The following is a 27035-nucleotide window of genomic DNA, read 5'->3' on the forward strand; positions in this document are numbered from 1 at the left end:
AATTAAGGGGTGTATTTCATTCATGTTGCAATATCGGAGATGTGTATTTAAGTTAAGTTGCTCAAGTTAAAAGGTATTTTTAAGACTGTCAATAGTTCAGAAATGTAACTAATAATTCACGAGTTTTAAATGCTTCTCTATTTTTAAATTAATACTTTTCACTAAGCATACTCATCAAAAGAAAAAAAAAACAAATAGGGGAAAACAAATACCAAGATATAACGAGTCTACTTATAAATTGAGTTTTAGTGCATACTGCTTAATAATATCACAATCTAGGGGTCTCAAATAACCGTACTGCATGCACTGAATTTGAACCGGCCAAAATTGACAAAATTAGTTAAAATTGTTTCAAGACCATTTCAGTTTTATCAAATTCAAAGCACTGTAACTTTGAGGAATTGATTTTGTAGTTTTTTTATAAATTTGTTTTTAAGTTTATGTTAAAAATTTTAAAAAAAGTTTTTAGGTTTATGTTCTTTTTATAATAGATCTTCATTTTTATGAATAATTGGTTTGGAAAAGTTATTTTCTTCTATTTAATTTGTAAGTAATTAATCATAAGAAATCACTACCACGTAACTACTTCGTGAGATGAAATTTATTTTATGAAATACATAGCCACTAGAAAATGTATTGCGTACTACAAATTAAAGTCTTGCCAAAGTCATTTTCTGAAAATAGATTGTCTATACAAGTGGTGTAAAAAATATACTAATTTAAATTAGAAGGGTCCGCATGACTGTGAAGTAGATGAATCTTTTTTTTTCTTGCCCACATGTATCTAACATCATTTATAGTCCCAACAAACTTTTCCTTTCCAAAAACGATACATTATAAGTCAAGATCTCAAAAAGAAATCAAATTTAATTTGTCATATCGATAATTGTAAAGAACTTCCTCGTAGGAGCGGATGTAACATAAACACGACAGGTTCATCTGAACTCAGTAATTTTAACTGATATCTTGTATATGTACTAAAAAAATTTCACTAAATAAGAATAAAAATAAATTTCGAACTCAATGAATCAAATTTAGTACGATAGAATTCCAAACTCGAACCGTATAAAGTACAAATCCTGAATCCTTCTCTAAAGAGAATTTTCTAATTCTCTCTATGGTGGTCAAAGATGTTATTGAAAAGGTCAAAAGATGGAGTACTTGGAGATAGAATTATTCTAGGTGAAATAAAATTTGAAGAACTAGGCAAATAATTATTATGTTCAAAATAATTCCTATTATTGTTTAATTCAGGACTTAAATCATGAAAAAATCCAGCTGATGGAGGTGAGAAGAAATTTGATGATATAGGTTGAAGAGAAGCTGGATTTGGTGACAAAATACCTTGAGGAAAAACTCCACTAGTAATTCTTTCAATTTCTCTATTTATCTCAATCTCTTCATGATCAACCATTTCCATGTCACAATTTGTAATTTGTGATTTTTTAATATTCCCTTTTGTGATTCTTGTATTCTCTATTGAAGCAAACCTAGCAGCCGGAGATATTGCGCCAATATTATTTGTATTTTCTTGAAAAGGAAATGAGGAGATTGACGATGATGATGAGCTGGAATTTGGTCCGGTAAGTCGTTGGACTAAAGACATGAACTCGCTAGGGTTTGCATGGATTACCTTAGGGGACACGGTGTATATTATAACGGGTGGTCGTGGTTGTGGTCGTGGTTGAGTTTGATGATGAGGTGGCAATTGGTGGTGCTGATGTGGCACCACCGGTGGTTTTTTAATCTTGTGTGAATCTTTACGTAATTTGAGTGGCGTTGGCCGGGGACCTTGGAGTTCTCTTTTCGGCGACGTACCGGCGGAGATTTCTGATGAGTCCATCGTGAAAAATGAATAAAAAAGAGTCAATTATTGAAAATTTGAAATGATGAAAGAAAATATTTTAAAGGTAGAAGTAATGGAGGAGACTATGAAGGGAGGAAAAATGCGTTGTTTTGTCAAGGCAATTTATAAGGGAGGTGACAATATATTTTAATACATTGCTACTATTTAAAGAGAGCAAGTCAATGGAGTGTGAAAGTTAATGAAAATACAAGACAAAAGTAATAATACACATATTAAACTATCATATATTTTACTTGTTTCAATTCATGAAATATGGGGTTGTTTGGTTGGAAATAAGTTATCGCATGATTAATTATTTTGAAATAAATTATTTCGAGATAAATTATTTCACCATATATAGAATAACTTATCCCAACTATTCTATCACTATGATATAAATGGTGGGATAAATAATTCAATGACTATCTAATAGCTCCAATCAAACACAAGATCATAAAATAATCCTGAATTTTATCTTAAAATTATTATACCTTACGCCAAACGACTCTAAAGTTTAAATCAGTATAAGAATTGTCTTATATTATCAGATTATCTAAATAATACTAAGTCATTTTAAAATATGAAATTTATAAATTTTAAAATAAGACATGTTATCTTCTATAATAGATAAAATTAATAAGATAACATAAAAAATTAGAGTATATTAACAATGTATATAATTTAAATAATGTGTATGTGTCTGTATGTAGGATTTTAATACTAATGCATAGCATATCATCATGTGCCAATTTCGTATTGTTAGAAAGGTTTGAACTTGTCCAAATGAAAACAAAAAAAGCTGCTTGTGGGAAATAGTCAACTTTTGGTGATGGTATGATTCACGGTAGTAAATGAATAAGAAATAAATAATTAGAAGACTATATATTATAATTAATTCAGGAGCCAATGTTTGCATTTCTGAATGCGATTAATGTCTTCTTCTTCTTTTTTTAATTGAAGGGTAAATAGTGGAAGGATAACAAAGCATGGAATAAGACTCCCATCAACAAAGTGAAAATTGAGATAATCAATCAACTGAATTACAAAAATTTTATAAATACGATAAATGTCAATGCACCCATTTTCATTTTCAAACAAGTGGTATTCCCTTTTAATGCTTTAATTTTCTACCTAACCACGCGCCCCACAAGGACTGATTCGTAGTACTTCGTACTAGTGCACGGTGGATCTTTAAAGAAAAATGTCTATGTAAAAGAATTATATTAAAGAATAATTAGTTACTAGGAGTACTTATTACTATTAGTATTGATTAATGGATTTTTTAAAAATTATGCACATTTGAAAGTTTATAATCGCAGAACATGAAGATATGCGATTTATCAATGTGGTGTCATAGGATATATTCTGATATCTTATTTATGAACTATGATTTGCTCGTTTGGTAAGATTGAATAAAAGTTGAGAAAATTTTAATAGTTTTCATTACTTGTGAAGTTTTCATGTTTATGAGAAAAAGTAACTTAAAAATAAATAAAATTTCATCTTCTAGTTAATCTGATTTCAAATCATAATTTCATATTGCATGTCTAAATTAAACGTTCCCTTAGCATGGTTAGAATAAGAATTCTATTACGTTGTTTTCGTTTATTTTAAAAGGTACGTTGACCCTTTTGGGAAAAATAAACTTAGGTTATTTAAAGGAGGATTCTATAGGACCCGTTTGGCCATAGATTTCCCAAGAAATATTTGGGAAAAAATTTGGCAAATAATGTTTGTCCATACAATTTGCCATTTTTTGGCAAATATTTTTGGCAAATATCTCAAATTCCTAAATACTAGTTTTTTCTAGTATTTGGGCCAAATCTCATTATTTAGGATCTTTTAAAAATTGAAATTTGACACCAAACTTTTATCCTTTTACAAAAACACCCTTTATAATAATTGTTTGCGTTGTATTACATAATTTTTTACGTGAACACCAATGTAGTGATGAAATATTCAGTGAATATATATGAAAGTGATCGATGATATGGTTGTTGATGAAAATGATGAACAATCGGCTCAGGGTAACAAAGTCATGTGCTTTGTCTACTTCATGATGTATGAAATGATGCTTGTTGCACTCACTCCAAACTACCACATTGCTCCAGTGTCATGGACACTGCTTGTTATTTGTTGCAACGAAGATCTAATTGACTTGTAATACAAACTTATGGTTAGTTTTGATAGTTTTTAAAACTTATGGGTATAAATAATATTTTTCTAAAAAAGTGAAATATGTTTTCCAAATAATATGGCCAAACATATTGTGAAATTTCACCCAAATAATATTTGCCAAGAATATTTAAAAATTTATGGTCAAACGCTAGCTAAATTTCTAATTGAGATTAATTTCACGTATTGTTAGTTTTTCTCTTTGATATATAATTATAAATAGTTGACAGAAAGCATTGTATTTTTTGCTCAATGGTGTAGGCTTGGCTTTGAAACATATTGCAAGAAAATAAAAGTCGACATAATCTAAAGTTGTGTGCTTCTAGAACAATATCTATTTATGTTGCTCTCAAGTCAAAGTAATAACTACTACATAAAAGGTTGATTGATTATTCAACGTTTACTCAGTCTACAACTGTCACATTATATTATACACAACCAAATAAAGGTGCAGAATTTTCTTGTTTAATTAAAGAATTTCAAAAACATATGATCTCATGAGCTCCAACTCCAAACGTAACCAAATTTTCTAGTCATGTATATTGACGAATTTTTAATTAAGCTGACGCTACTCGTAAGACATTTGAACTTTGTAACGAAAGTTATTATATCCCTAGGAATATATATCACATAAATAAAGAAAGCATAATACATAAATATGTCTTTAACTCTGTATTAGCTTATATTTATGTCTTTCAACTTTGGGTGTGTACAAATAGACACTTAAACTTGTATAAAGTTAAATAAGTAGACACACATGCATCCTACGTGGCATCTTACATGACAATTGGGTCAATCACGTTTATTAAAAGTCGACAATAGAGTGGTTCTACCAGCAAAGACATTGTATATGATGTCCTACATGTATCAAGCCACGTAGGACTCACGTGAAAAAATAAAATAAAATTCACATTTGAGCTCCAAAATGTGACTTGGAAATACAAATTAAATACAGTAAATAATATATATGATCCTAAATCGAGAACATGAAGAAAAGTATATAGGGGTCAATATATATAACGTACGTAACATTAATTTCTTCAGTTTTAGATGCCGTATGGAGACCTGTTTTTTAATTATGAAACTTATTCTAAGAAGATTCTAAAATATTCTTTGCCAGTTTCTTCATAAAAATTATCGATTCTTTTCTTTTCTTTGCACATTTCAAATAAATTTTGATTAATCCAACAGAAAGCACGTCTTTGGCAAATACTAGGTTTTGTCCTCTTTGACTTTGCTTCCGCTCACCACAGACTTGTATTTTTAATTTCATGCTGAATTGAAAAATATTTTTAGGAGGTCTTAGCTTGACTAGTAGCAAATGGGCAAGTTTGGATCAAATATAGGTAGATTGAAAACAAGTTAAATAAAAACGAATAAATATATGATCCAATCATATTTAATATTCTTAAATTAAAAAAAAATCATATTTAATACGGATACAAAATGAGTTAATCAACGTAACTCATAATATGAATATCCTTATTTTCCATGGTTTCAGAAATTGTTAGGTGAGAATACCCTATCCGTCCATTTTTAATTGTCATATTGCGCTTTTTGAAAGTCAATCTGACTAATTTTCAAAGTTAAATTAGATTACATTAATTCGATATTTTAAACAAAACATTTAGATATTCAAAAACTATACGAAAAGTACTATAAATTGCAATTTTTGCATATCAATATGATGAATAAAATACATCGTAAAATGTTAGTCAAAGTTCTTATCATTTGACTTTAAAAAAGAAAATCATGACAATTAAAAGTGGACGAAATATAGTATGAATTAAAAGCTAAAATAATCTTAGATTCTCAAAATAAAAGTGAGTGGATTATAATAAATATACTAACCCATTCGTTATTAATGTAGTAGCTATACCAAAATAAATATACAAGGGATTGAAGTAAATCATTGTGAACTCAACGTGAAGTAGAAACCAAATACTCCATTTAGTAAATCTTTGCATTAATTATTTGGGACAGTGTATCAATAATTTAATTTTGTCAAACCTCTTTTGACTTAATTGTGTGAAACCCGTTTAGCTTTTATTCAAGTAAAAAAAACAGAAACTTATTTTTAATTCATTATATAATTGGATTATAATTTAGAGAAAAATATTAGGGTTGATAGATATTAGAGAGAACGTCAAAAGGTAGGGAGGGCCAAGTCGAGTGCCGCACGACTTGACCCAAGCAAGACTTATTAAAAGTGATTTTTTTTATTGGACTATAATTATTCATTGCTCAATTTGTTTTGTCATTTTCAAACACCCCTTTTCATTTTTCAACCAAGAAAACGTTTTCTACCTTGACAAGTTATTTGATATGCTTAAAATGGAAGCTTAAGAAGAGGTTTAAAGATAATTATCATATTTTTATTGATGGTTTATCGAAAAACATGTCATTTTAGTTAGTAAAATTTGTAAAAATGATTCATCGATGGAAAAAATAAGATAATACAAGTGGGGAGGAGGTTTTAAGGCTAGCCTCTTTCATTGAAAATGTTAAATTGAGAAGAATAAGATAATAACATAATATTTTTTTAGGACTTTCTAATGTCTTCTATTTTTTTATATAGCCCTCTGTTTAATAAGCCATAAAAATTCAATTGTCATCTCAATGTGAAACGACGACAGACTTTGACACTGAAAAGGCTATCTTATAGCACATGTGTACGTTTTGACGTCTTGCTTGAACCTGATTGGAGCAGGTGGACATGCAACTCGAGATTGATTGATTAATTGTTGGTTTAGATCGAGAGTGTCGTTATGACTGCTTCCAATCGTAAGGCTGTCTTTTCTAGGATGAGACCTCTTTTAGATGCCCACCATACACGTATGGCGTTCGAGGCACTTCGTGTCATCCTCTCCAAATTTCGTCATGTGCGCCATAGTGTGGTTCTCGCTCCTTTCATTAGATCCGATTATGCCCAATACATTAAGGCTCAACCTCAATGTTGTATTGGCTATTTAAAGTCATGTTTGTTCCAATGAAAGTCATAATAAAACATGGCAAACATAAAAAGATGGGAAAATATCGACACTTATTAATAATAAGGTTAGGACATATAATTGAAATAGATTAATATCCAATAACCTAATTATCATTTGAAACTTTTCAAAATATACAAAGATGTATATGGATATTCTCATACGGATTTCACTCAATAACTCATAAAATTTGTTTGAAGAAGAAAAAAATGACAAATATCCTATTTTCGGAATATCTTTTAATCAAAATTGATTCTACTTTATATCTAAAATTAATTTTATCTATTTCCTTGAGCGAGTATGATTGAAAACACATGAACGAGGCTATACATAAAATTTGAGTAAGGTTATAGGTAATTTGTACTATTTTGGAGTAGAGATTCAAATATGAAAAACATCATTGCGACTTGTAGATTTCACGATGTATATTAATGTATATTACAAACAGATTTTCAGAGATATACATAATATATAGATATATAAGGGGATATGCATCGATATATATGGAGAAATACGTGAATATACAATGGGATGAACTAATGGAATCGAGTACAATCTCAGGTGTTCAATTTAAAAATCAATTCAAATCAGTCTTAAATTGTATAGGTTCTTTCTTCATGTTCTTTCTTCTCAATAGCCAATTTCAAACTTGAATTCAAATTCAATGATGATCTATGTGACTTAAAACTTATTAACTTTACTACATATCTATAATGCAATATTGTGGGTTGGTACATTTACACTAGGGGTGTACATGGCCGGGTTGGTTCGGGTTTTTCAAATATCAAATCAAACCATTTGTATCGGATTTTTAAATCTATAAGCCAAACCAAACCAATTAATCTCGGATTTTTCAACCTCGGGTTTTTATGGATTTTTTCGGGTTTTTCAAATTTTCGAGTTTTTTCGGGTTTTTCCGATAAAGTATTCATACAAACATATAATTTACTTATACTTCAAATATTTCTTTAGTCCTACCAAAATTCAACTATTTAAGGTGTTTCTTAAGAAAATAACACAAAATATGATATGAGTAATGACACTAAAATATCCAACAAAAAAATAATAATAATGAAATTGCCTAAAACAAATATTACGAATTAACAAGTCATAATGAAAATGATCACAATTTAAAAGTACTAAATCATGCTAAAATAAATTTAATAAGTATTAGTTACATGACTAAATATTAAAGGAAATTAAAATTAGATTATGTATTTGAATTGTCTAAACCAATGTAAAACCAAGGAACAAATATTCAATATTATTGTCATTCTTAGTGTTGAATTGATTTTCTTTTTGCATTAGTATTAATTTGATTTTGATTTAAGCTTTATTATAATTACCAACATCCGTGGACTATAATCTTTATTGAACCATTCAGAATTCTAAGTTTCAAACTTGAAATAATATATTAAAAGATAAAAACTATGATAAAGTATAAGAAATATTTAAAAATTATATCAAAGAAACTATTTTTATGTATAAAATAAAATTTTAAAATTATATATATAATATTGGGTTGGTTTGGTCTCGGGTTGATTTTTTTTAGTTAAAACCAAACCAACCCAAATATAGTCGGGTTTTTTTTTTCCAATACCAAACCAAGTCAAACCAACCACTAGTCGGTTTTTTTTTTTTCTCGGTTTGCGGTTTGGTTCGGTTTTCGATTCGATTTTGTACACCCCTAATTTACACAATTATGTCATGGCCTTAGTTTCTTCTAAGCACACTGACACTTGACAATTTGCTCACGAATTTTTCACGATCTTGCAAGCTTAAGTAAAAATTTTAACACTAAATCGCTAAGGAAATGAAGAAGGACACAAGAAAATTTCTGAAAAAGCTTTTATATTGCTGGAAAGATTGCTTGATTCATTTATAAATGGTTGCCCCTCTATTTATACTACTAACTTAGGGGCTAAGTAATTATTATGTAAGTCTCTACATATTTATAAATAAGTCATCCTTCTAGAATTCTTTTTATGTCTGGAATATTCTAAGGCATTTCAAGAAATTCTTCATGACTGAGAATCATCTCATAAATGCTAGCATATTTATGCTTCCACATGGACAACTTTATGCCACATGGCGTTTACGTGGCGTGATGAAATGGCAGGGGTGATGACAATTTTGAATTATCCCAATAAATATGCCAATATTTATTACTTCTTCTATAAAGAAACCCGGAGTTAATATCTCAGATGATCACTCAATTTTGAGTTGTTTACTTAGAAAGTCACTCAACTTTAAGTTGTTTACTTAGAAAGTCACTCAACTTTGTTTTATAACTCAAAAGTCATTCAGCTATTGATGTTTCACTTAGAAAGTCACACAACTATTTATATTTCTCTTAATTATTTAATTATAATTTTTCTAAAAAAAAACGTACAGTAACAATTAACCCCCCCTCCCCACCCACCCACACACCAAATTTTTTTTTTCTGTTCTAGTAATTGTAAAACTAGAAATAAATTGTTAAAAGATTTCCAAAAAGAAAAATTGGAATTGATAGAAGTAATTAAAAAAAAAGGGGCAGTAACGATCTTCTACTATTTTTTTTTAATGAAAAGGTAGTAAAAACAATAATTAAAATAAGCATCTTATTTATTTTTTAAAATATTTTTTTTTCGTATTTTTATAAAATTTAATGAAAAAATAATTTAAATTAATTAAGTGACTTTCTAAGTGAAATATAATTAGTTAGGTGACTTTCTAAGTGAAATATAAATAGTTAGGTGACTTTCTAAGTGAAACATCAATAGTTGAATGACTTTTGAGTTAAAAAATAAAGTTGAGTGACTTTCTAAGTAAGCAACGTAAAATTGAGTGACTTTCTAAGTGATCTATTCAAAGTTGAGTGACCATCTGAGATATTATCTCAAGAAACCCGTCATTGTCTTTGTTTTTTTGGAGAAGTAGTTGGAAGCACAATGTTCTTGACAAAGACAAATATAGTCTTTAGTTAGCACAATAAATATTCCATGACAAGACACATCATGGCTTAACATAGTTTTAAATTTTTAAGTATCTTATACTTTGATTTTGTCTTCATTTTATTTTTCATTCGCAACAAACAATCGAGCTAAATCGAATCGAAGTAGAAAAAACCGAATCAAATTAATTTGATTTGACATAAGGTGCACACTTTTTTAAAAACCGAAAATCAAAAAACTGGAGTTTGATAAAAACCGAATGCCCGTCCTTACCCTTAGTGGTCAAAAAAGAAAGAAAAATGTTGCAGAACTATTGTAATTTCCCGTGTGAATATTACTCAAAATGTAAAAGGGCTTTAGTGAAAGTAAGGCTAACTACAGTTTCTCATAAACACACTGTGAGAGATCTAAACATTCATCACTCTCAAAGTCTCAGCAAACTTCTTTTCAATTTTTTTATGATTTTCTCTGTACATAGACAGTAAACATGTAAAGCTGACTTTTTTCGGATCTGATCGACTCTTTTGAAAATTGCACTTCAATTTCTCTGCCGAGTGAGTTTCGTTCCCTAATTTTTATCTGTTAGATTCAATTGGATGTTTATTGAGAATCCCAATTTGCTTTGTTAGAATGATAATTTCATGGTTCCACTGAATTATTGACCCAATTTTTTTATCTGGGTATGTTTGAATTATCTCCCTTCATCAAACCCATATGAAGAAAAACTATTCATTTGGGTCTGGTAGTCCTAAATCTTTCCAGGCCTATTCAAGGGGCGATTTTGATTTGGAATCAGGTACTGTTAAAAGATCAAGAAAGGCGAAAAAATCGGCTTTTTACCCTGTCAAGATGTTTAAATCATTAGGAAAACGAATTCATAGTTATTACAAGCTTCACCCAGCTAGGCTGTTTATGATATCTTTGTCAATTGGGGTCATTATTCTCATTGTATTGTCTGTTTCTGAGAGGCGGTTTCGGATGATGGGTAATTATGCAAAATTTGATGTGGGTGTTTATGCATATCCATTTTCCAAGTTTAGGAATCTTGTAATGGTTGCTGGACATTCAGTTTATACTAGTAGTAGTTGTGAGAAAGTTGATAAGGAGGATTCTTGGTTTTTAGAGTCTTATCAAAAGCACCCTGGTCAAGCTGCAACTTTTGTTGATCATATACGAAAAGGGGTTGAAATTACAGCAGATGACGATGATGCATTACTCCTGTTTAGTGGTGGTGAGACGAGGAAAGATGCTGGACCAAGAAGTGAAGCTCAAAGTTACTGGACTGTTGCTGAAACTAAAGGGTGGTTTGGTGAGTTCTTCTGTTTTCCAGTCTTCTATTTAGTATTTCACATACTTCATATGGAACTGAAGATGTATAGCATTATCATTTCTGTGTCTAGAAAACAAAAGAAACCATTTTGCGTTTATGATCTTCTATTCCTTTGCAAATGATCGGTCCGCTCTAGTATTTTTAGACTTCCAAACCATTGTATTATACTTCTTTGTTGAAATAATCGTAGATATCTGAAACATGTGGGATATCTAAGGTTATTTTTCAATTTGTAATATGAACTACCATCTGGTACATACCTCTCACATTTTGCGTAGCCATTAGTATGTTTGACATTACGTTATATCTTGTCCAATAGAACAGGCATTCCATCTTTTAAGATAGTACCATGATAGTGTGTCTAGCTTGCATGAAGGTTCATCCTCTGGTTACATAGTTTGAAGACATAAGTCGCAATTACTCAATCATCTTCCTGAAAATTTCTGAATGGTTTTCCCCATTTTCAAATATGAATATGCCTGTTCACATGATCAGCACTCTCATGCAAGTAATTTTCAGACCTTAGAAGAATTTTCCAAAAGATTCACAAGTTCATAAACCCTAATCTGTTCCCTCAACGAAGATTAGTGACAGTGGCAAGAATTGATGATGTAACTCTATCAGATATTGTGATCCATGGCTGCTTTTCAGTTTAGTTTAATTGGAGGTGGTAGTCAAAGCTAGATACGAAACTGAGGCTATATTCATGAATTTGCGTTCCCATTTTTTGTGTTGGTCCTGGAAGCATCATTGTTAGGTAAAAGTGTTTATTTTCACTGGATTTCTGATTCATATAATCCCATCAAGCTGAAAGATGTTGGAGCGTGCTTGATGGAAAGCAATAGTCTTCTGTTAGATGAAGAGCTGTATGTTATGAGAGTAACTGGATGTTTGAAATGCTTCATTTTTAATTCATGAGACCTCTGCCATCTTTCCCCATTAAAACACGAGAACAAAAGCATTGAGTATCATATCTAAGGTTAATTTCAATTTGTAAAATGAACTATCATTTGGCACATATACCTCATATTTGTGTGGCCCTTTAATATGTCTGAGATTTAGTTATATCTTATCCGCTAGAAAAGGCGTTTCATCTTTTCAGGTAGCACCATGACCACATGTCTAGCTTGCAAAAAGTTTCATTCTCTATGTACATATTTATAAGATCCAAGTCCAATTACCTAGTCATTTTTCAGAAAGATTTTCAGTGGATCTTCACATTTCAAAATAATTTTGCTTCTTCACATAATCAACACCCTCATGGGAGTAATTTTCGGACCTTAGAAGCATTGACCAGACGATTCACAAATCTGCAAATTATGATCTGTTTCTTCAACGAAGTTCTTAATGTTTCTTTCACTTCATCTCTTGTTTTTGGCCTCTTATTCATTTGTAATGATGAGATCTAGGATCATATATATGAGTCCGTACTTTTTTTTTCTGATACATGGCCATATTTACATTATTTCTATTTTCCACTTTGTATGCAGGCAAACAAGAAAATGTAAGAGGGAGGGCACTCACCGAGGAGCATGCTAGGGACAGTTTTGAGAATCTTCTCTTTAGTGTTTGTCGGTTCAGGGAGCTTACTGGCACATATCCACACAATATAACTGTAAGGCATTTATTACCTCCTATAGCTAAAAATCAGAACTCCATGTATTAAAGATATAAAGGGATCCCCAACGTTTTCATTACTGAATTATTTACCAGAAAGCAAGCTCTTGGTAACCGATGCCTCAATCATATATACAGATATTATGCATCAAAAGTAAGATGAAATAAAGGTAATAGATTTAAGTAAGAAGATATGACGGGCTTTTGCTTTGCACACCCACAACAAACATAAAGAGATTTCACTTGATGTCTTTGCATTTGAGTATTCCACATAATTGTTGGAGACATTGATTACTCCCTTGTTTTTGGGTCTATAAATGTACAGCAGGTAGCAATCAAGGCAGTGTACTTTGATAAGTTGTTGCCAACTTTTCTGCAAAATAAACTGACAAATACAAACTCAAAGAGTCCCAGTACTGATGTTACAACTTTGGTAATTTGTCTTTTCCGCATGATCACCCAAATAAAATTATGTTCTAGTGGTAGGATCTATGGCACTGTTTGTATTTTGTAGATCACTGCAAAAAAACATTCCCCTGTCCAGTGGAAAGTTAGGACATAATTGAAGAGACGTATTCTTTTCTTTAACTTATAATTGAAGTTAAATTAAACATTCAAAACATTTATGTCATCATAGAAAGGCCTGATGGTTGTCAACCCCCACCCCCATGGGAATGGGAGCAGACTTTGGGTTTACCCTGTTACCAACATATTGGGGATAATCCAAACGACACTGAAGCCAGAGACTGTGCGGATATAATAATCTCAACTGGCTTCCTTGTGCAATACTAGATCCTGTATTACATAGCAAGAGCTCTGTCTCAAGAACATGAAACAATGCCTTTTGTATCTTCTGATGACCTTTCAGAGTTTTATACTAATCATGTAGTGTAAGATGTCTTATTGGTTATTGCTTGTGTTGGTTCTCTAAATCCAGCATTTTGTTTTAAAATCTCTATTCTAGTTTAATTGAAATTTCAGTTGCTTTCCATCTAACAACTAAAGTATCCATTGTAGCAGCTTTGATGTTATCTGACGCACAAGTATTGAGAAAATCATGTTTATTCCTTTACATTTTTAGTTGTGTTTTGGTGTATTATAAATGTTATGTGGCTACATGATTCTTCATCTGTCTATAGTCTCCAAATTAAGCACCCAAATATGGCTATGATCAGCAACTTTTTTAGTTTCTGCATGTCTATGTCTCTTCATTTGAATGGAAATGCCTTCACCAAAAAAAATAAAATAAATTATAGTGGAAATGCTTAGGTAAGTTCCTATGTGATGGAAGAAGTAGCAAGATCACATATCATGGCCATGATCAGTAATTCTTTATCTTTGGCATTTACCGTCTTTCAATCGCAAAATTGTATTTGTGATGGAAATGCTAAGTGAGTTCCTGTGCAAGGAAGAGTAGTAGCTAGGTCTTGATAAACTTTTTTCAACTACTGTGCAGGTTGTAGGCTATGACTTCAAGGAGAAGAGATTTAAGCATCTACATCGGTCTGCAATTGGTTTTCCAGAAACAAGTTTCTTTTACTCAGGGACATCATCTTCACAAACATCGAGAGACGCAGCTTTAAAAGGAGAAGCACTGGTGAGAACGCAGTTTAAAGAAGATCCTTACGGATGTAAAGGCTCTCTTCGTCGCAAGAAGCTTGGTCGTGATCCTTTTCATCGATCAATCCCTTATCCTAATGGATGTCCTGAAATTGAAGGTTTGTTCAGATATTGTGGAACAGCTCCATATCCAGATTCCCTACCTTGGGCCTAGTAGAATTTCATAGTTCTAAAAAATCAGAATATAGCAATAGAAAAACTGATATCATAAAATATAGATTCCTTCTTCTTCATGTATTCTTTCATGTTGTTCCTTGTACTAGTTATATTATAGTATTAGAATAGCAAAAAGGAACTAACTTGTCTACTAGTGTAGAGAAATAAAAGGGATTTGCTGTCTGGTTTACAAGATCTTGTTGAAACTCGTTTGAAGGAAACCTGAGTATACACTAAATATACATAGCGTATACAGTAGAGAAAATCGCGGAATTTAGATTATTTTTTTTACTAAGAATAGGAAAATATAAATATTTGCCTGGACTTTCACTTTGGTTAATATTGAGCAGTTGGTGGATTTGCATATTTTGAAACACAGACAAATTGAAAACTTACACTCTCAATTTTCTCCTTTTCCTTCCGGCCATTTCGAAATGTGATTCTTTTTAGTAAAAATTAAAGGAATCCCATAGTCTAATATGTAAAATTACATCATATCCCTAATAATATCTATATTACAAAAATCCCTTGTAAATTGATGCAGCCGGATACATTGGTTCCACCAAGATACATTATAAACGATACATCAAAAACAAATTGTTGTTGCACTAAAAAAGGAAAAAAAAACGTACAAACTATTTTAGTTATATTAATATCCTAGATTTACGCCTAACTGATCCTAATCATAATCATTCCATATCCTACTAGGGATCAGAATCACCAATTTCAAAATTCAAAAATACATCTTCTCCATTGAAGACGATTTTTGAAAAGCCATTGATGTTAAAAAATTCATAATTTCAAAAAGAAACTTGATACAAGATGAATATATCTATTTTGTTGAGGCATTCAGGAATTTGGGCTAGCGAAGTTAATTATGAAGGATACAAAAGTGATGGAATTGTTGTTGGACAATCAATTTCATTTATGAATCTCAAGGCAGCCATTATAGCCGAGTTAGAGATCGGTAAGAAAAAATTTTGAAATTCGATACATCGTAGAAGATAATTCATGTCCGATGAAAATTAAGAACGACATGGGTGTTAGACTATATTTAGAAGTGAAAAAAAGTGAGCCTGGTTTTGCAATGTATCCATTATGTATTGATACAACGGATAAAATTGGCGGTGAGATACATAGCTTTGATGGAACATGCAGAGAGATTACATGTATCGAAGGTACAACAAGGAATACAGAAGCTCTTGCAGTGATTGAATCAAGAATTTGTGATTCATATTATATTCCAGAATTAGAAGTTACAAATTACATAATTGATTCAAACAGTATAGATGTGAAGACAGGTCAATTGTATAAGGATAAAACAACACTGATAGATGTGATGGCCAAATATAAAATAAAGAACAACTTCAATTGCAAAGTAAAAAGATCTGATAGACAAAGGTATGAGTTTTTTTTTATCTGAATTTTGAATTAATGTTTTTAATTTTAAGATCTACATCGGATGATACATTTAAATTTCTAATGTGTTTGATACAATATTATTCTTAGAAGTTGTGTGATGGTGCTTTTGATTTGTTGTATTTTTTTTGTTGATTAGATGATACATCCAAGAAGCGCACACAATTGAGTTGCGTCTATAAATGTATCCGATACATTTTGTAACTTTGATTTATGTGTAATGTATGAAACAAATTAGAAATTTAAATGTATGGTGATATTATGTGTTATGGTAGTTAATATTGTTGATACATTAATGTCATATAAAATGTAACTGCTATATGTATTAATATGATGAAAAACATTGTACAACTATGTGTTGGTGTGCTTTTCGATTGAATATGGTTGGACTATGAAGGCTTCATGCAGGAAAAACACTGATGTTTTCAAAGTAAGATACTTTAATAGTGAACATATATGTCCAGTGCGGGATATGATACTAACCAAAGTCCAAGCAACAATTGGGTTTGTTAGTGGTGTGATTGTTCCTAAATTGGTCTATCATAAACGATTTCATACTCCAAAAGATATAATTGATGATATTAGAGAATTCTATGGGGTTCAAATATCTTACCAGCAAGCATGGCGTGCTAAAGAACGTGCACTAGAAATGCTAATGGGTAAACCATCAGATGGATATAAGAAGTTGCCGAGATACCTATACATATTGAATAATGTGTATCCAAATTCTTATATAAGGATGCACAAGTCAGTGGAAGATGAATTCATGTATAGGTTCATAGCCTTTAGACCATTGATGAAGGGGTTCGATTACTGCAGACCGGTAGTTGTTGTCGATGGTGCACATCTTGGTGGAGCTTACAAAGGTACATTTTTATTAGCAAGCACCCTTGATGGGGCAGGTATGTATTTTTTGTAATTGTGATCTTGTTTAATATGTATCTATATTGTAAATGTTATGTATCAAATGAAATCATGCGTGTTGATCTTTAATTAGGTTGCATATTGCCATTGGCATATGGGGTTGTAGACACTGAAAATGACTGTTTGTGGACATGGTTCTTCGAACAATTCAAAAATGCATTTGGCGAGCGTGAAAAAATGTGTGTTGTTTCTGATAGAAATGAGAGTATTATGAAGAGTGTAAGAATTGTGTTCCCAACTGTACCTCACTATGCATGCATATGGCATCTTTGGAAGAATGTCTGTGGAAATTTCAAAAGGAGCAGAAACACTATAAGTGATCTATTCTACTCTATGGCCAAGGCATATAGAAAGGAGGATTTCGATACATTAATGGCTAAGGTGGATAAAGTTGACCACAGGGTTAAGGAGTACCTTGAGGATGTTGGGTATGAGGAGTGGTCGAGAGTTCATTCAACAGTAAATAGAGGTAGAATGATGACTTCGAACATAGCGGAATGTATCAATGGTTGTCTTGTTGAGGCGCGTCAGTTGTCTATATTAGAATTCTTAGAAGAGGTTAGAATTCTATTTGGTTCTTGGCATTGCAAAAATAGAGAAATAGCCTCTTATACAAAAGATACATTGGGGAGAAAATTTGAGGAGATATTGATTATAAATGCATCTAAATGTTCGAAGATGAAGGTATGTATCAGGATACATAATTTTATATTTTGTATCTAATTTGGTATATTATTCGGCTCTTTTGATCAGCATTACTTGAAATAAATTTATCAATTACTTTTTAATGTCTGCAGGTTGTTCCATCATCTAAATTTATTTTCTCGATTTATGAAGCTGGAAGAAGATACATTGTTTGTCTTGAGAGGAAAGAATGTACTTGTGGCAGATTTCAACTAGATGAGATACCTTGCGCACATGCAATTGCTGTTTTAAAGGACAAGAATGTCACAGATATGCATCCTTATTGCTCTGATTACTACAAGCCTGATACATTAGCAAAAACATATGAGGTTCCAATGGTTCCAATGCCAGATAAGCAAGATTGGTCGGTTCCTAGCAATGTTGTAGATGAAACTATGTGGCCACCTAGATATAAAAGATTGGCTGGACGACCAAGGAAAAGAAGAAAAAAAAATGCAGATGAAAAGATAATAGTAAAGATAAACTGTTGTGGACGCTGTGGTCAAGAAGGTCACAACAAAAGAACTTGTACTTTCTTCCCAAAAGAAAAGTGAAATCGTTATTTTTATAAGACATTTATGTTTTTGTTGAATAATTTTTTACTTAATGGATTATCACTTTTATATTTATCATGAATAAATGTTACTGTTTATTTTTGGTTATTTTGATTCAATATTTATGAGTTTTGCGGATCCATTTAAAAATTTGTTATGATTTGTGTGTTGGATGTTATTTTGGTACGTTTGTTTATTACTTTTGTTGTTCAATTCAATAAATTGTTATGATTATGATCATTTTTCTCTTTTCTTCTTCTTCTTCCGTGTTTTGTGATGTTCATCCAAAGGAGGATCCGATCTCTCTGTCAGGAGTCGCTATGGCTTCCAAGCGGATCTTGAAGGAGCTCAAAGATCTTCAAAAGGATCCTCCTACTTCTTGTAGTGCTGGACCTGTTGCTGAGGACATGTTTCATTGGCAAGCAACGATCATGGGTCCTCCAGACAGTCCTTATTCTGGTGGAGTTTTCCTGGTGACAATCCATTTTCCTCCAGATTATCCATTCAAGCCACCTAAGGTGGCTTTCAGGACAAAAGTTTTCCACCCAAACATAAACAGCAACGGAAGCATATGTCTTGACATTTTAAAGGAGCAGTGGAGCCCTGCCCTAACAATTTCCAAGGTGTTGCTTTCGATATGTTCACTTCTGACGGACCCTAATCCTGATGATCTTTTGATCCCGGAGATTGCACACATGTACAAGACAGACCGAAACAAGTACGAGAGTACTGCAAGGAGCTGGACCCAGAAATATGCCATGGGCTAAATGCACATTGGTATTTGTGGGATCAGGACATTGTACTTTCAGACACTTTGTTATTTACATTGAATATATTAATGAGTTCATCTGTTCTTTGAGGGGGAGGAAAATGATGGATGCTGCTCTTTAATAGTTGTATGAACAATTTGATCTTTGAAAGAAACCAATGAATTAACCTTTTCTTATATTTGCAGACCAAAAAAAATAAAAATAAATAAATAAATAAATTGTTATGATTTGTGTGTAAATGTTATCTCTGATATATAAATATTTAGGTGCATTTGTATCATATACATTATGTGTAAAATATACTATGTGTATTGTATCATTTACATAATATCTAATGTATCATATTCATTAAATCATAAATAACCTATCTAGCTTAAATAAACTATTGTATCAGAGAAATCATATGATACATAAATTCTCAACAATGTATTTGTCACAATAAATAAGAAAGCATGTATCAAATATATTATTAAATCATGTATCATATTAATTATAACTATTGTTGTATATACATTATCAAAATATTGTGTTAGAAATTGTAAATCTTAGCTAACTTATCTATTGATTACAACTTTTTAATAGATTTTTTTTAGAATACATTGATGTTTAAGATTTATAATTTTCAATTCAATAAGTTTTAGATTATAAACGTAATATACTGTTTAGTGTGTTGTTTTTTTAAATGTTTTTGATACAGTAAATTGAATTGATGTTGTTAGGAAAAAAAGTTTGCTCAAATTTATGTGCATTTTATATTGATGATGATTTAATAATAATGTTTGATTATTAGAATTTGTAAATTTTGACAAATATACATTTCGAGATTAAATGAACAAAATATATTGATATTAAAAAGTCAGACAAAACAAGTTTTAAGAGAAACCCTTCAACACTTAAGTTATTATATCTTGAAAGCAGTAAAAACAAACAAAACATTGTGTATCCATTGATGCACAAAAACTACTCCAGGTTAATTAACGCATCATGATTTGGTGGTGTAAAATGACTCCTAGGCTTTGATGGATCGTCATTATCACTAACGTATCCAACTTCAGCCTTTTCACTGTCGTAATTCCATAGCAATGTTGCGTATCTTGACCGGAGATAATTAGAACGGAAATTATTGGATTGGATTGGAATTTCAGCGGTAAAGAATTCAGCAAAGGCGGCCACAAACAAACCACAATCCCTACAAAAATGCAAAAGATACATTATACAAAAATAAATTGAACATAAACTTTAAAACAAGATGTTTTAAAACTTACAGTGTGTCGCTTCCTTGTTGAATAATGTCTTGTACATATTCAACAAGAAAAGGGTGTTTTGGTTCTAATAGATTTCCAGTTTCCTTGTCCTTATAAGCATCAAGAGATAACCAATCAGTTCGCTCGGAATGATAAAAAAATCCACTGTCCTGGAGGTAAGTAGGCAACATTAGAGATAATTTTTTAATGTCTCCTGAATAAAATTTTCTCCTTGATCCAGATGCTGAGTCGTAGACACGTATTAGCCTTTTTTTCAAAACAACAACAGCCAATACCCAATGAAATTGTTCATCACAATTCACCGGAATGTAAACATCATCACATGAGTGCCACCGTAAACCAGCAGGAATCTCAAAACCATTAATAATGTTCATCAATGACCGCTAGAATCCAGATGCAACAAACCCACGCGCCATGTGTTCCTGTGTACTAAGGTTGTCATCGGCAAGACTGCAATGATACCTCTCATGTGTGTTATTGATGTATGTTTTGAATAAACAGTTAACTGTGGTGTATCTGTATTGATCCAGGCTTCGCAATTTTGATTTCTTCCTAAGGTAGTAAAAGACTACATCAATGTGCTGCAAAATAAATTATTTAGTGAAAATAAATAAAATGTATGTTGTGATGTATCATATATGCTATGTCTAGGTGTAAAAATAATTTTATATCAGATACATCTTTAAAGATGTATCAGATACATACATATGTATCAGATACATTATTAAAGATGTATCAGATACATCTTGGTAGATCTTATTCTTGAATTTACTATTTTACCTCATCAATCCAACATTTCTTTGGTTGCGACATGGCATAGAATCAATTTTTATTAATTGAAAATGCAACAACGAAGTCCATCTGCTCAAATCCAAAAGAAGCTGAATTGCATTTGTATTTGTCCTCCTTTGGTTTTCTATATAATTATCAAAACTCAATGCAAATTCAAACAAATAATGATCTAACAGTATTTGGATATATTGATATATAACTTACTTCTTGTCATGTGTTTTAAGAAGGCCCTTTGATAACCACTGATGGTACTGATCAAGTAAAGCAGATGGAGGTTGGAAAATAATACCACAATCTTGAAATGGGTGATTTGGACAAATGTGTAACTCTGAATCAGCTTTCTCTTTGCCTTTGTCGCTAGACCCAAATATAGTCACGTATGGTGATTGAAAGATCTTAATGGCAGTCTCAATCTTTGAATAGGCGTCTTTGACACTTCATGCACCACTATTTCATTTACGTTTGTATCTATGGGTAACAGGTTGTCCGATCTCAAATGATGTGTATCAGTAAGTTGTTGGGGAGTGACAACTTGCAGTGGTTGAGCATCCATAGGAGCATGAATGCCATAAAGTGTATCTACTGCTTCTTGAGTACCAGCTGATACTGAATTCGAATTTATCGAACCCTATATTAATTGATACAATTATAATATAGATTAGATAAATGAATACAAAATTGTAAAATGATATTATTAATTTACGTGGTAACTAATTGTAAGATTTATCGATTTATCAGATTTTATGACATTATCCTTCACTTTATCAGCATCATGTTCATCCAACATTACTTGATGAAATGTTTTGAAGCCTCTAACTGGTACATTTTCCTAAAAAAGATGATGTATGTTAAAATGATACATTGACAAACTAATGTATCATACATATACAAAATTGAACTTACATTATCTTGCTGATGTACATTTGCTTCATCATGGACTTCTGTTATGTGTGGAAGATCTGATACATCCTTCCTTCCTTATTTTTCCTTACATGTATCAGCATCCTATGTTTTCAAGTTGAAAAATATGAGTAATTAGTTAATGTATCGTTAATATTTCAATGAATAATATTTGACTGCATATTTAATCAGGATTGTTAAAAACTTACTTCTACAATCTTTGATTCAGAGATAAGATTTTGTTCTTGATCCTCAACAACATCTACCTCAAATCAATCATTGTCGGGAACGTCCATCGCAATAGGTGAACTCCGTTTATCAAACAGTTGGTTAGTGGTAGGTGGACGAACAACGTGATCTTCTTGATTGAACTCTGGCATGGTAAGACTCGTAGATGTGCTAGAAATATTCTACACGAAGAAAAAGGGTTACATATGAAACAAATAAATTTGTTCTAACTTTAATTATTTTAGAAATAATACACTACCTCTTCTTCTTGCTTGTGTGGATTCCGAACAACATTCATCAACTGCTTGTGATTTTATTTGATTAAATCCTCTAAATGCTGAAATTTCTTGTCAATCTAAAAATATATATACAATATAAGTGAATATGTAATAACTGTCAGAACAAAATAAAACAATCACTTACATATTTCTTCAGGTATTTCTTAACTTGTTTAATCCCTGATCTGTCAGTAGGTTCTTTAGGATCTAGTGAAGGAACATGAACATCGGGTACATTAACACCTGAAATTGGAATTGGACTGTTTTTATTTGATTGCACAGCCAATTGTTCAGGTTGATGAACATCAATAACATCTGATTTAATGGGATGAGCATTCTTTCTCCTCTTTGGAGGGGGTGTAGATGATGTGTTGAAGCGCGTCTTGATCTCCTTAAAAACTGATCCGTAGGATTAGTAGAAAAATACTCAAATTCGGAAAGTTCTTGTGGTTGAACAAGCTTGGACTTGGCAGCTGAATTTTGATGTTCATTATGAGAAGCATCAACATTACCAGGCAAATCAAGTGATGCCATTTCCTCGGATGTTGGATGTATATCATTGCAAGAATTCTGAATTGGGTATCCAAACCAACATAATAAACAAGATTATGTAACAATAATAACAAAAATGATACATTAATATGACATGAAAATTGTTCATTATACACTGTCAAAACATATATTATACTTGGGAGAAGATGCTAGACATAAACATGCTAAATTTTGGCTTGACTCCCACAACACGCCAGTTGCATATTCTAGGTATAAAACTGCCCACTTTGACAGCAATTTCATCACCGACTGCCGAGGCACATTCATATATCCAAACATTCAGGACATATGGCATGCCGGCTAATCGATACATCTTCTTTTCTTTGGTGAACTCTTGTCTTAGTGATTTTATCAATTTTGAGAATGCAATCTGTCCCCATGGAAACTGTTGATACCTTCCATCTTCAACCATATAGAAATGGTGGATAGGTATATTTGCATCACCAAGCTGAGAAAAGACAAAAGTGTGAATGAAATATATGATTGCCATTTCAAGAGCATTTTGATTATTCTCCCATTGACCCATTCGAAATCTTTGAACTAAACGATCCTTGTTTACAACGTTTTGTGAATCAGGAGAATATCTTTGAATCAATCTACTGTGAGTGGAATTAGGATATTTAAATTCATTAACATTTCTTGTGCATTTCAGGCCGGTAATGATGGCAAATTCTTTGATAGTGAAATGCAAAATATTCCCGCTAGCATGGCGAATATGAAGCTCATCTATATCATCCTGCTCCAGCTCAAGTAGTAATAGACACTTTGTTATTTGCCCTTGGTTATTGCAATTAGGAATGTTGAGATATGGACCGAAAATTGTATTCTTAAATTTCTCAACACCATCAATCCTTATAGACAACTTCAACTCTTCTGCAAAACCCATGTTGTATGTTGAACCAAACCTCAATGAGTGTGCAGGAATTTGTTTTATCTTGTATTTCATAGACTATAATGAAACAAATGAACAACAATTAAAGCCATAAAAATTATAAACATGATACATGTTGAATAATAGACAACTCAACTTACAAAGATTATTATATTTGTATCTGATACACAAAATTAACATTTGTGTCTAATACACACTATACCTTACTAATGTATTATAGATTATAAGTCAAGATTGATACTTAAATAAGTATTTCACAACATAGTGTATGTCATTAATTTAGAGTTATACATAATTAAGCCTGTTACAACGATATTTACAAGTTGATACATTGAGAAGAACAACTGACAAAATTTTGTATCAGTTAAACAAAAAGTTTGAGAACAACTAAACTATATATTTTTGTATGCATGTTTATGATATGTTAATACTGATATATATTTAAGTTCAATAATGATAAATACATTGAAACTTACTGAAAATTATTGTAGAAAAACTTAAATTGCATAAACTATCAGTAATGTATCATGAATTGAAATTAACAATTAAATCTAAGATTGAACAACAAAAAAAGAGGAAAATAGATCAGAACTCATTACCTTGGGTAGATTAGGACGGGAAATTGGAGATGATACTTTTCTACCCCTTTTTTTGGGGGGGTTTTCAACCTTTGATTTTGAAGAAGAAGGCACATCCTTCCTGACTTTCTTGATACTCACTTTGGCCATTATAAGGGGATCATGCAATTTCTTCGATCTATTCTCAGCCCAACCTGCGTCTTCATGGTCAAACACACGATTATTGTTAGATGACTTTATCTGGGTAATACATATACTGAAAGAGGGAGCATCATCCATAATGTATCAGGATTTTGAATCAACAGAAAAACCTAACAACTATTAGCAAAAGTAATGAAATTGAAACAATACCTAAAAGGAGTGAGAAATCGTTTGACTGGAGAGAGAAATATCTTGAAATTCAAATTCAAAATTAAACTGATAAGATCATGGGAGAGAGATATGGCGTGATTTGAGGAGTGAAAAATTGGGAAGATAGACGTGGGTTAGGAGATGTGCAGTTATGTATCCGGGAGATGAGTGTAAAGGAGTAATAAAAGGGATTTATGAAATATTTAAAAAAAGTAGGGAAAATTGAGAATAAGGTAAGTAAAGTTGTGTATATAAGTAATTTTTCCTTCTTTTTAACCCAAAAAAATGTGGTAAAAAGCCAAAAATCTGTAAAATAAATAAATATAATTGTTGGTTATAGACATGTTATTTAGGTAAACAATGTAAATTGAGGGAGGTTTTTTTTTAAACTCGTGAGATATAGTTAGATGTAATAAATATAATATATATTTTAATTATTAAATAAATTGATTAGTGAAAAGAATGAAGGAAAAAATTAAAAAAATGAGATACAAAATAAATATTTTTTAGGTAATAGAAATGTGTCATACGACCTTATTATGTCTAGCTTTACTATATATTATATAGATTTTGTTGTAAAACTAAATGGATGCCATGTGGGCCACCCTTTTAATTGTCATCATTTGACATACATGGCATCCATTTAAGAGGTGATAACTTTTCAATGGCCAAGTGTTGGTTTGTATATTTCTCTTTGGCTATAAATAGCCATTACTTTCATTCACAAAGGTAGAGATATAAGAAAAGTTTGGAATATATTATGATCTCCCTTTGTTTGTTCTTCTTATTAATTTAGTTTATTAATATTAGTTTGTTAGCTAGTTATTTTATAACACGTTATCAGCACGAGACTCTGCTAACTTGAGCTACTCTAAATAGGTAAAAAGGGTAAGAATTTTATTTTTCTAAAAAATGTCTAATATTTCTAAACTTGAATTTGTTGCCTTGAATATATCGGGCAAAGGATACTCGTCATAGATACTAGACGTTGAAATCCACCTGGATGCGATGGGTTTGGTAGACACCATCAAAGATAATAACCAGGCATCCAGCCAAGAACGTGCAAAAGATATGATATTTCTCTGTCACCATCTTGACGAGGGGTTGAAAATGCAATACCTCACCATTAAAGACCTCCTTATACTGTGGATTAATTTGAAAGATAGATATGACCACCTGAAGTTGGTCATTTTTCCACAGGCGCGTCATGATTGGTTAATTTGAGGTTACTAGACTTTAAAAGTATAACTGAATATATTTCTTCCATGTATAGAATTATATCACAGTTAAATTTATGTAGAGAAGATGTCACTGAACATGATAAGCTTGAGAAAACATACCTGAAGTTGGTCATTCTTCCACAAGCGCGTCATGATTGGTTTAATTTGAGGTTACTAGACTTTAAAAGTATAACTGAATATATTTCTTCCATGTATAGAATTATATCACAGTTAAATTTATGTAGAGAAGATGTCATTGAACATGATAAGCTTGAGAAAACATACTCCACATTTCATGCCTCGAGTATGCTCCTGCAGCAGTAATATCGAGAAATGGGTTTTAAAAAATATTCTGAATTACTTTCACATCCTCTTATTGCTGAACAACATAACGACCTACTGATGAAAAATCATCAAAGTTGGCCCGTTGGTTCTATGCCATTCCCTGAAGTGAATCAGGCATATTATCACCAATGAGAAAAAGGTTGTGGCTCCTATCGTGGTCGTGGCTCTTGTCACGACCCGAGCCTACACCCTGGACGTGGCCGGCACTCGAAGACCATTGCTGGTCCCCAAGCGAACCCTCATCCTGGCTGACTACAAGCGGAAAACTGATTCAAGCATACAAAGCTTAAAAACTGAAATAAAAGTTCATAAAACTTAAATATAAACTTCAAGTCCAAAGAAAACTCTGTATAATAAAATATATACAACTCGCCATAAAAAGGCAACTTTAGTCTTTAAAACATTTAATAAAATAAATGATACAAACTTCTCAACTGTACTGACTATCTATGAAGCCTCTAACTGATAAAGATGGAAGTCGGGACAAGACCCACGACATCCTAACAATTGATATAACTGAAAGGTAAATGAAATCCTCTGAAACCAAGGAGGCTCACCATAGCTAACTCGAACTCTCGGATGTATCAACGAAGCTCCTGTTGATGATCCTGAA

General features: G+C 31.7%; 4 protein-coding genes and 2 pseudogenes across 4 annotated transcripts; 4 read left to right on the forward strand and 2 right to left on the reverse strand.

Moving 5' to 3' along the window:
- Positions 1 to 1105: 1105 nt before the first annotated feature.
- Positions 1106 to 1855, reverse strand: LOC125837962 (protein MKS1-like). Its single transcript, XM_049517034.1, has one exon. The coding sequence runs from the start codon at positions 1841 to 1843 to the stop codon at positions 1106 to 1108; it is 738 nt and encodes a 245-aa protein (XP_049372991.1). The 5' UTR covers positions 1844 to 1855.
- Positions 1856 to 10597: 8742 nt separating this feature from the next.
- On the forward strand, positions 10598 to 14882 carry LOC125838078 (uncharacterized protein C57A10.07). The gene is made up of 3 exons (XM_049517134.1): positions 10598 to 11256; positions 12768 to 12892; positions 14351 to 14882. Exons 1-3 carry the CDS (start codon positions 10662 to 10664, stop codon positions 14666 to 14668), a joined length of 1038 nt encoding a protein of 345 aa, XP_049373091.1. The 5' UTR covers positions 10598 to 10661; the 3' UTR covers positions 14669 to 14882.
- A 610-nt stretch (positions 14883 to 15492) lies between these two features.
- Positions 15493 to 17333, forward strand: LOC125837963 (uncharacterized; annotated as a pseudogene).
- A 13-nt stretch (positions 17334 to 17346) lies between these two features.
- Positions 17347 to 18251, forward strand: LOC125837964 (uncharacterized). The gene is made up of 2 exons (XM_049517035.1): positions 17347 to 17697; positions 17811 to 18251. Exons 1-2 carry the CDS (start codon positions 17347 to 17349, stop codon positions 18249 to 18251), a joined length of 792 nt encoding a protein of 263 aa, XP_049372992.1.
- Positions 18252 to 18517: 266 nt separating this feature from the next.
- Positions 18518 to 19197, forward strand: LOC125838104 (SUMO-conjugating enzyme UBC9-like). Its single transcript, XM_049517160.1, has one exon. The coding sequence runs from the start codon at positions 18572 to 18574 to the stop codon at positions 19016 to 19018; it is 447 nt and encodes a 148-aa protein (XP_049373117.1). The 5' UTR covers positions 18518 to 18571; the 3' UTR covers positions 19019 to 19197.
- A 784-nt stretch (positions 19198 to 19981) lies between these two features.
- On the reverse strand, positions 19982 to 24785 carry LOC125837965 (uncharacterized; annotated as a pseudogene).
- Between the last annotated feature and the right edge of the window lie 2250 nt (positions 24786 to 27035).

This window comes from Solanum verrucosum, unplaced genomic scaffold (genome assembly GCF_900185275.1).
Source record: "Solanum verrucosum unplaced genomic scaffold, falcon-dt-bn FXZP01000079.1, whole genome shotgun sequence".
Classification (NCBI taxonomy): domain Eukaryota; kingdom Viridiplantae; phylum Streptophyta; class Magnoliopsida; order Solanales; family Solanaceae; genus Solanum; species Solanum verrucosum.

What these genes read in the sequence shown, in the direction of transcription:
- LOC125837962 (XM_049517034.1), bottom strand. Translation starts at nt 1,843, where the DNA reads ATGGACTCATCAGAAATCTCCGCCGGTACGTCGCCGAAAAGAGAACTC.
- LOC125838104 (XM_049517160.1), top strand. Translation starts at nt 18,572, where the DNA reads ATGGCTTCCAAGCGGATCTTGAAGGAGCTCAAAGATCTTCAAAAGGAT.
- LOC125837964 (XM_049517035.1), top strand. Translation starts at nt 17,347, where the DNA reads ATGGCCAAGGCATATAGAAAGGAGGATTTCGATACATTAATGGCTAAG. An exon ending in CTAAATGTTCGAAGATGAAG is followed by an intron (nt 17,698 to 17,810) that starts GTATGTATCAGG and finishes TAATGTCTGCAG; the next exon opens with GTTGTTCCATCATCTAAATT.
- LOC125838078 (XM_049517134.1), top strand. Translation starts at nt 10,662, where the DNA reads ATGAAGAAAAACTATTCATTTGGGTCTGGTAGTCCTAAATCTTTCCAG. An exon ending in TGAAACTAAAGGGTGGTTTG is followed by an intron (nt 11,257 to 12,767) that starts GTGAGTTCTTCT and finishes CTTTGTATGCAG; the next exon opens with GCAAACAAGAAAATGTAAGA. An exon ending in CATATCCACACAATATAACT is followed by an intron (nt 12,893 to 14,350) that starts GTAAGGCATTTA and finishes ACTACTGTGCAG; the next exon opens with GTTGTAGGCTATGACTTCAA.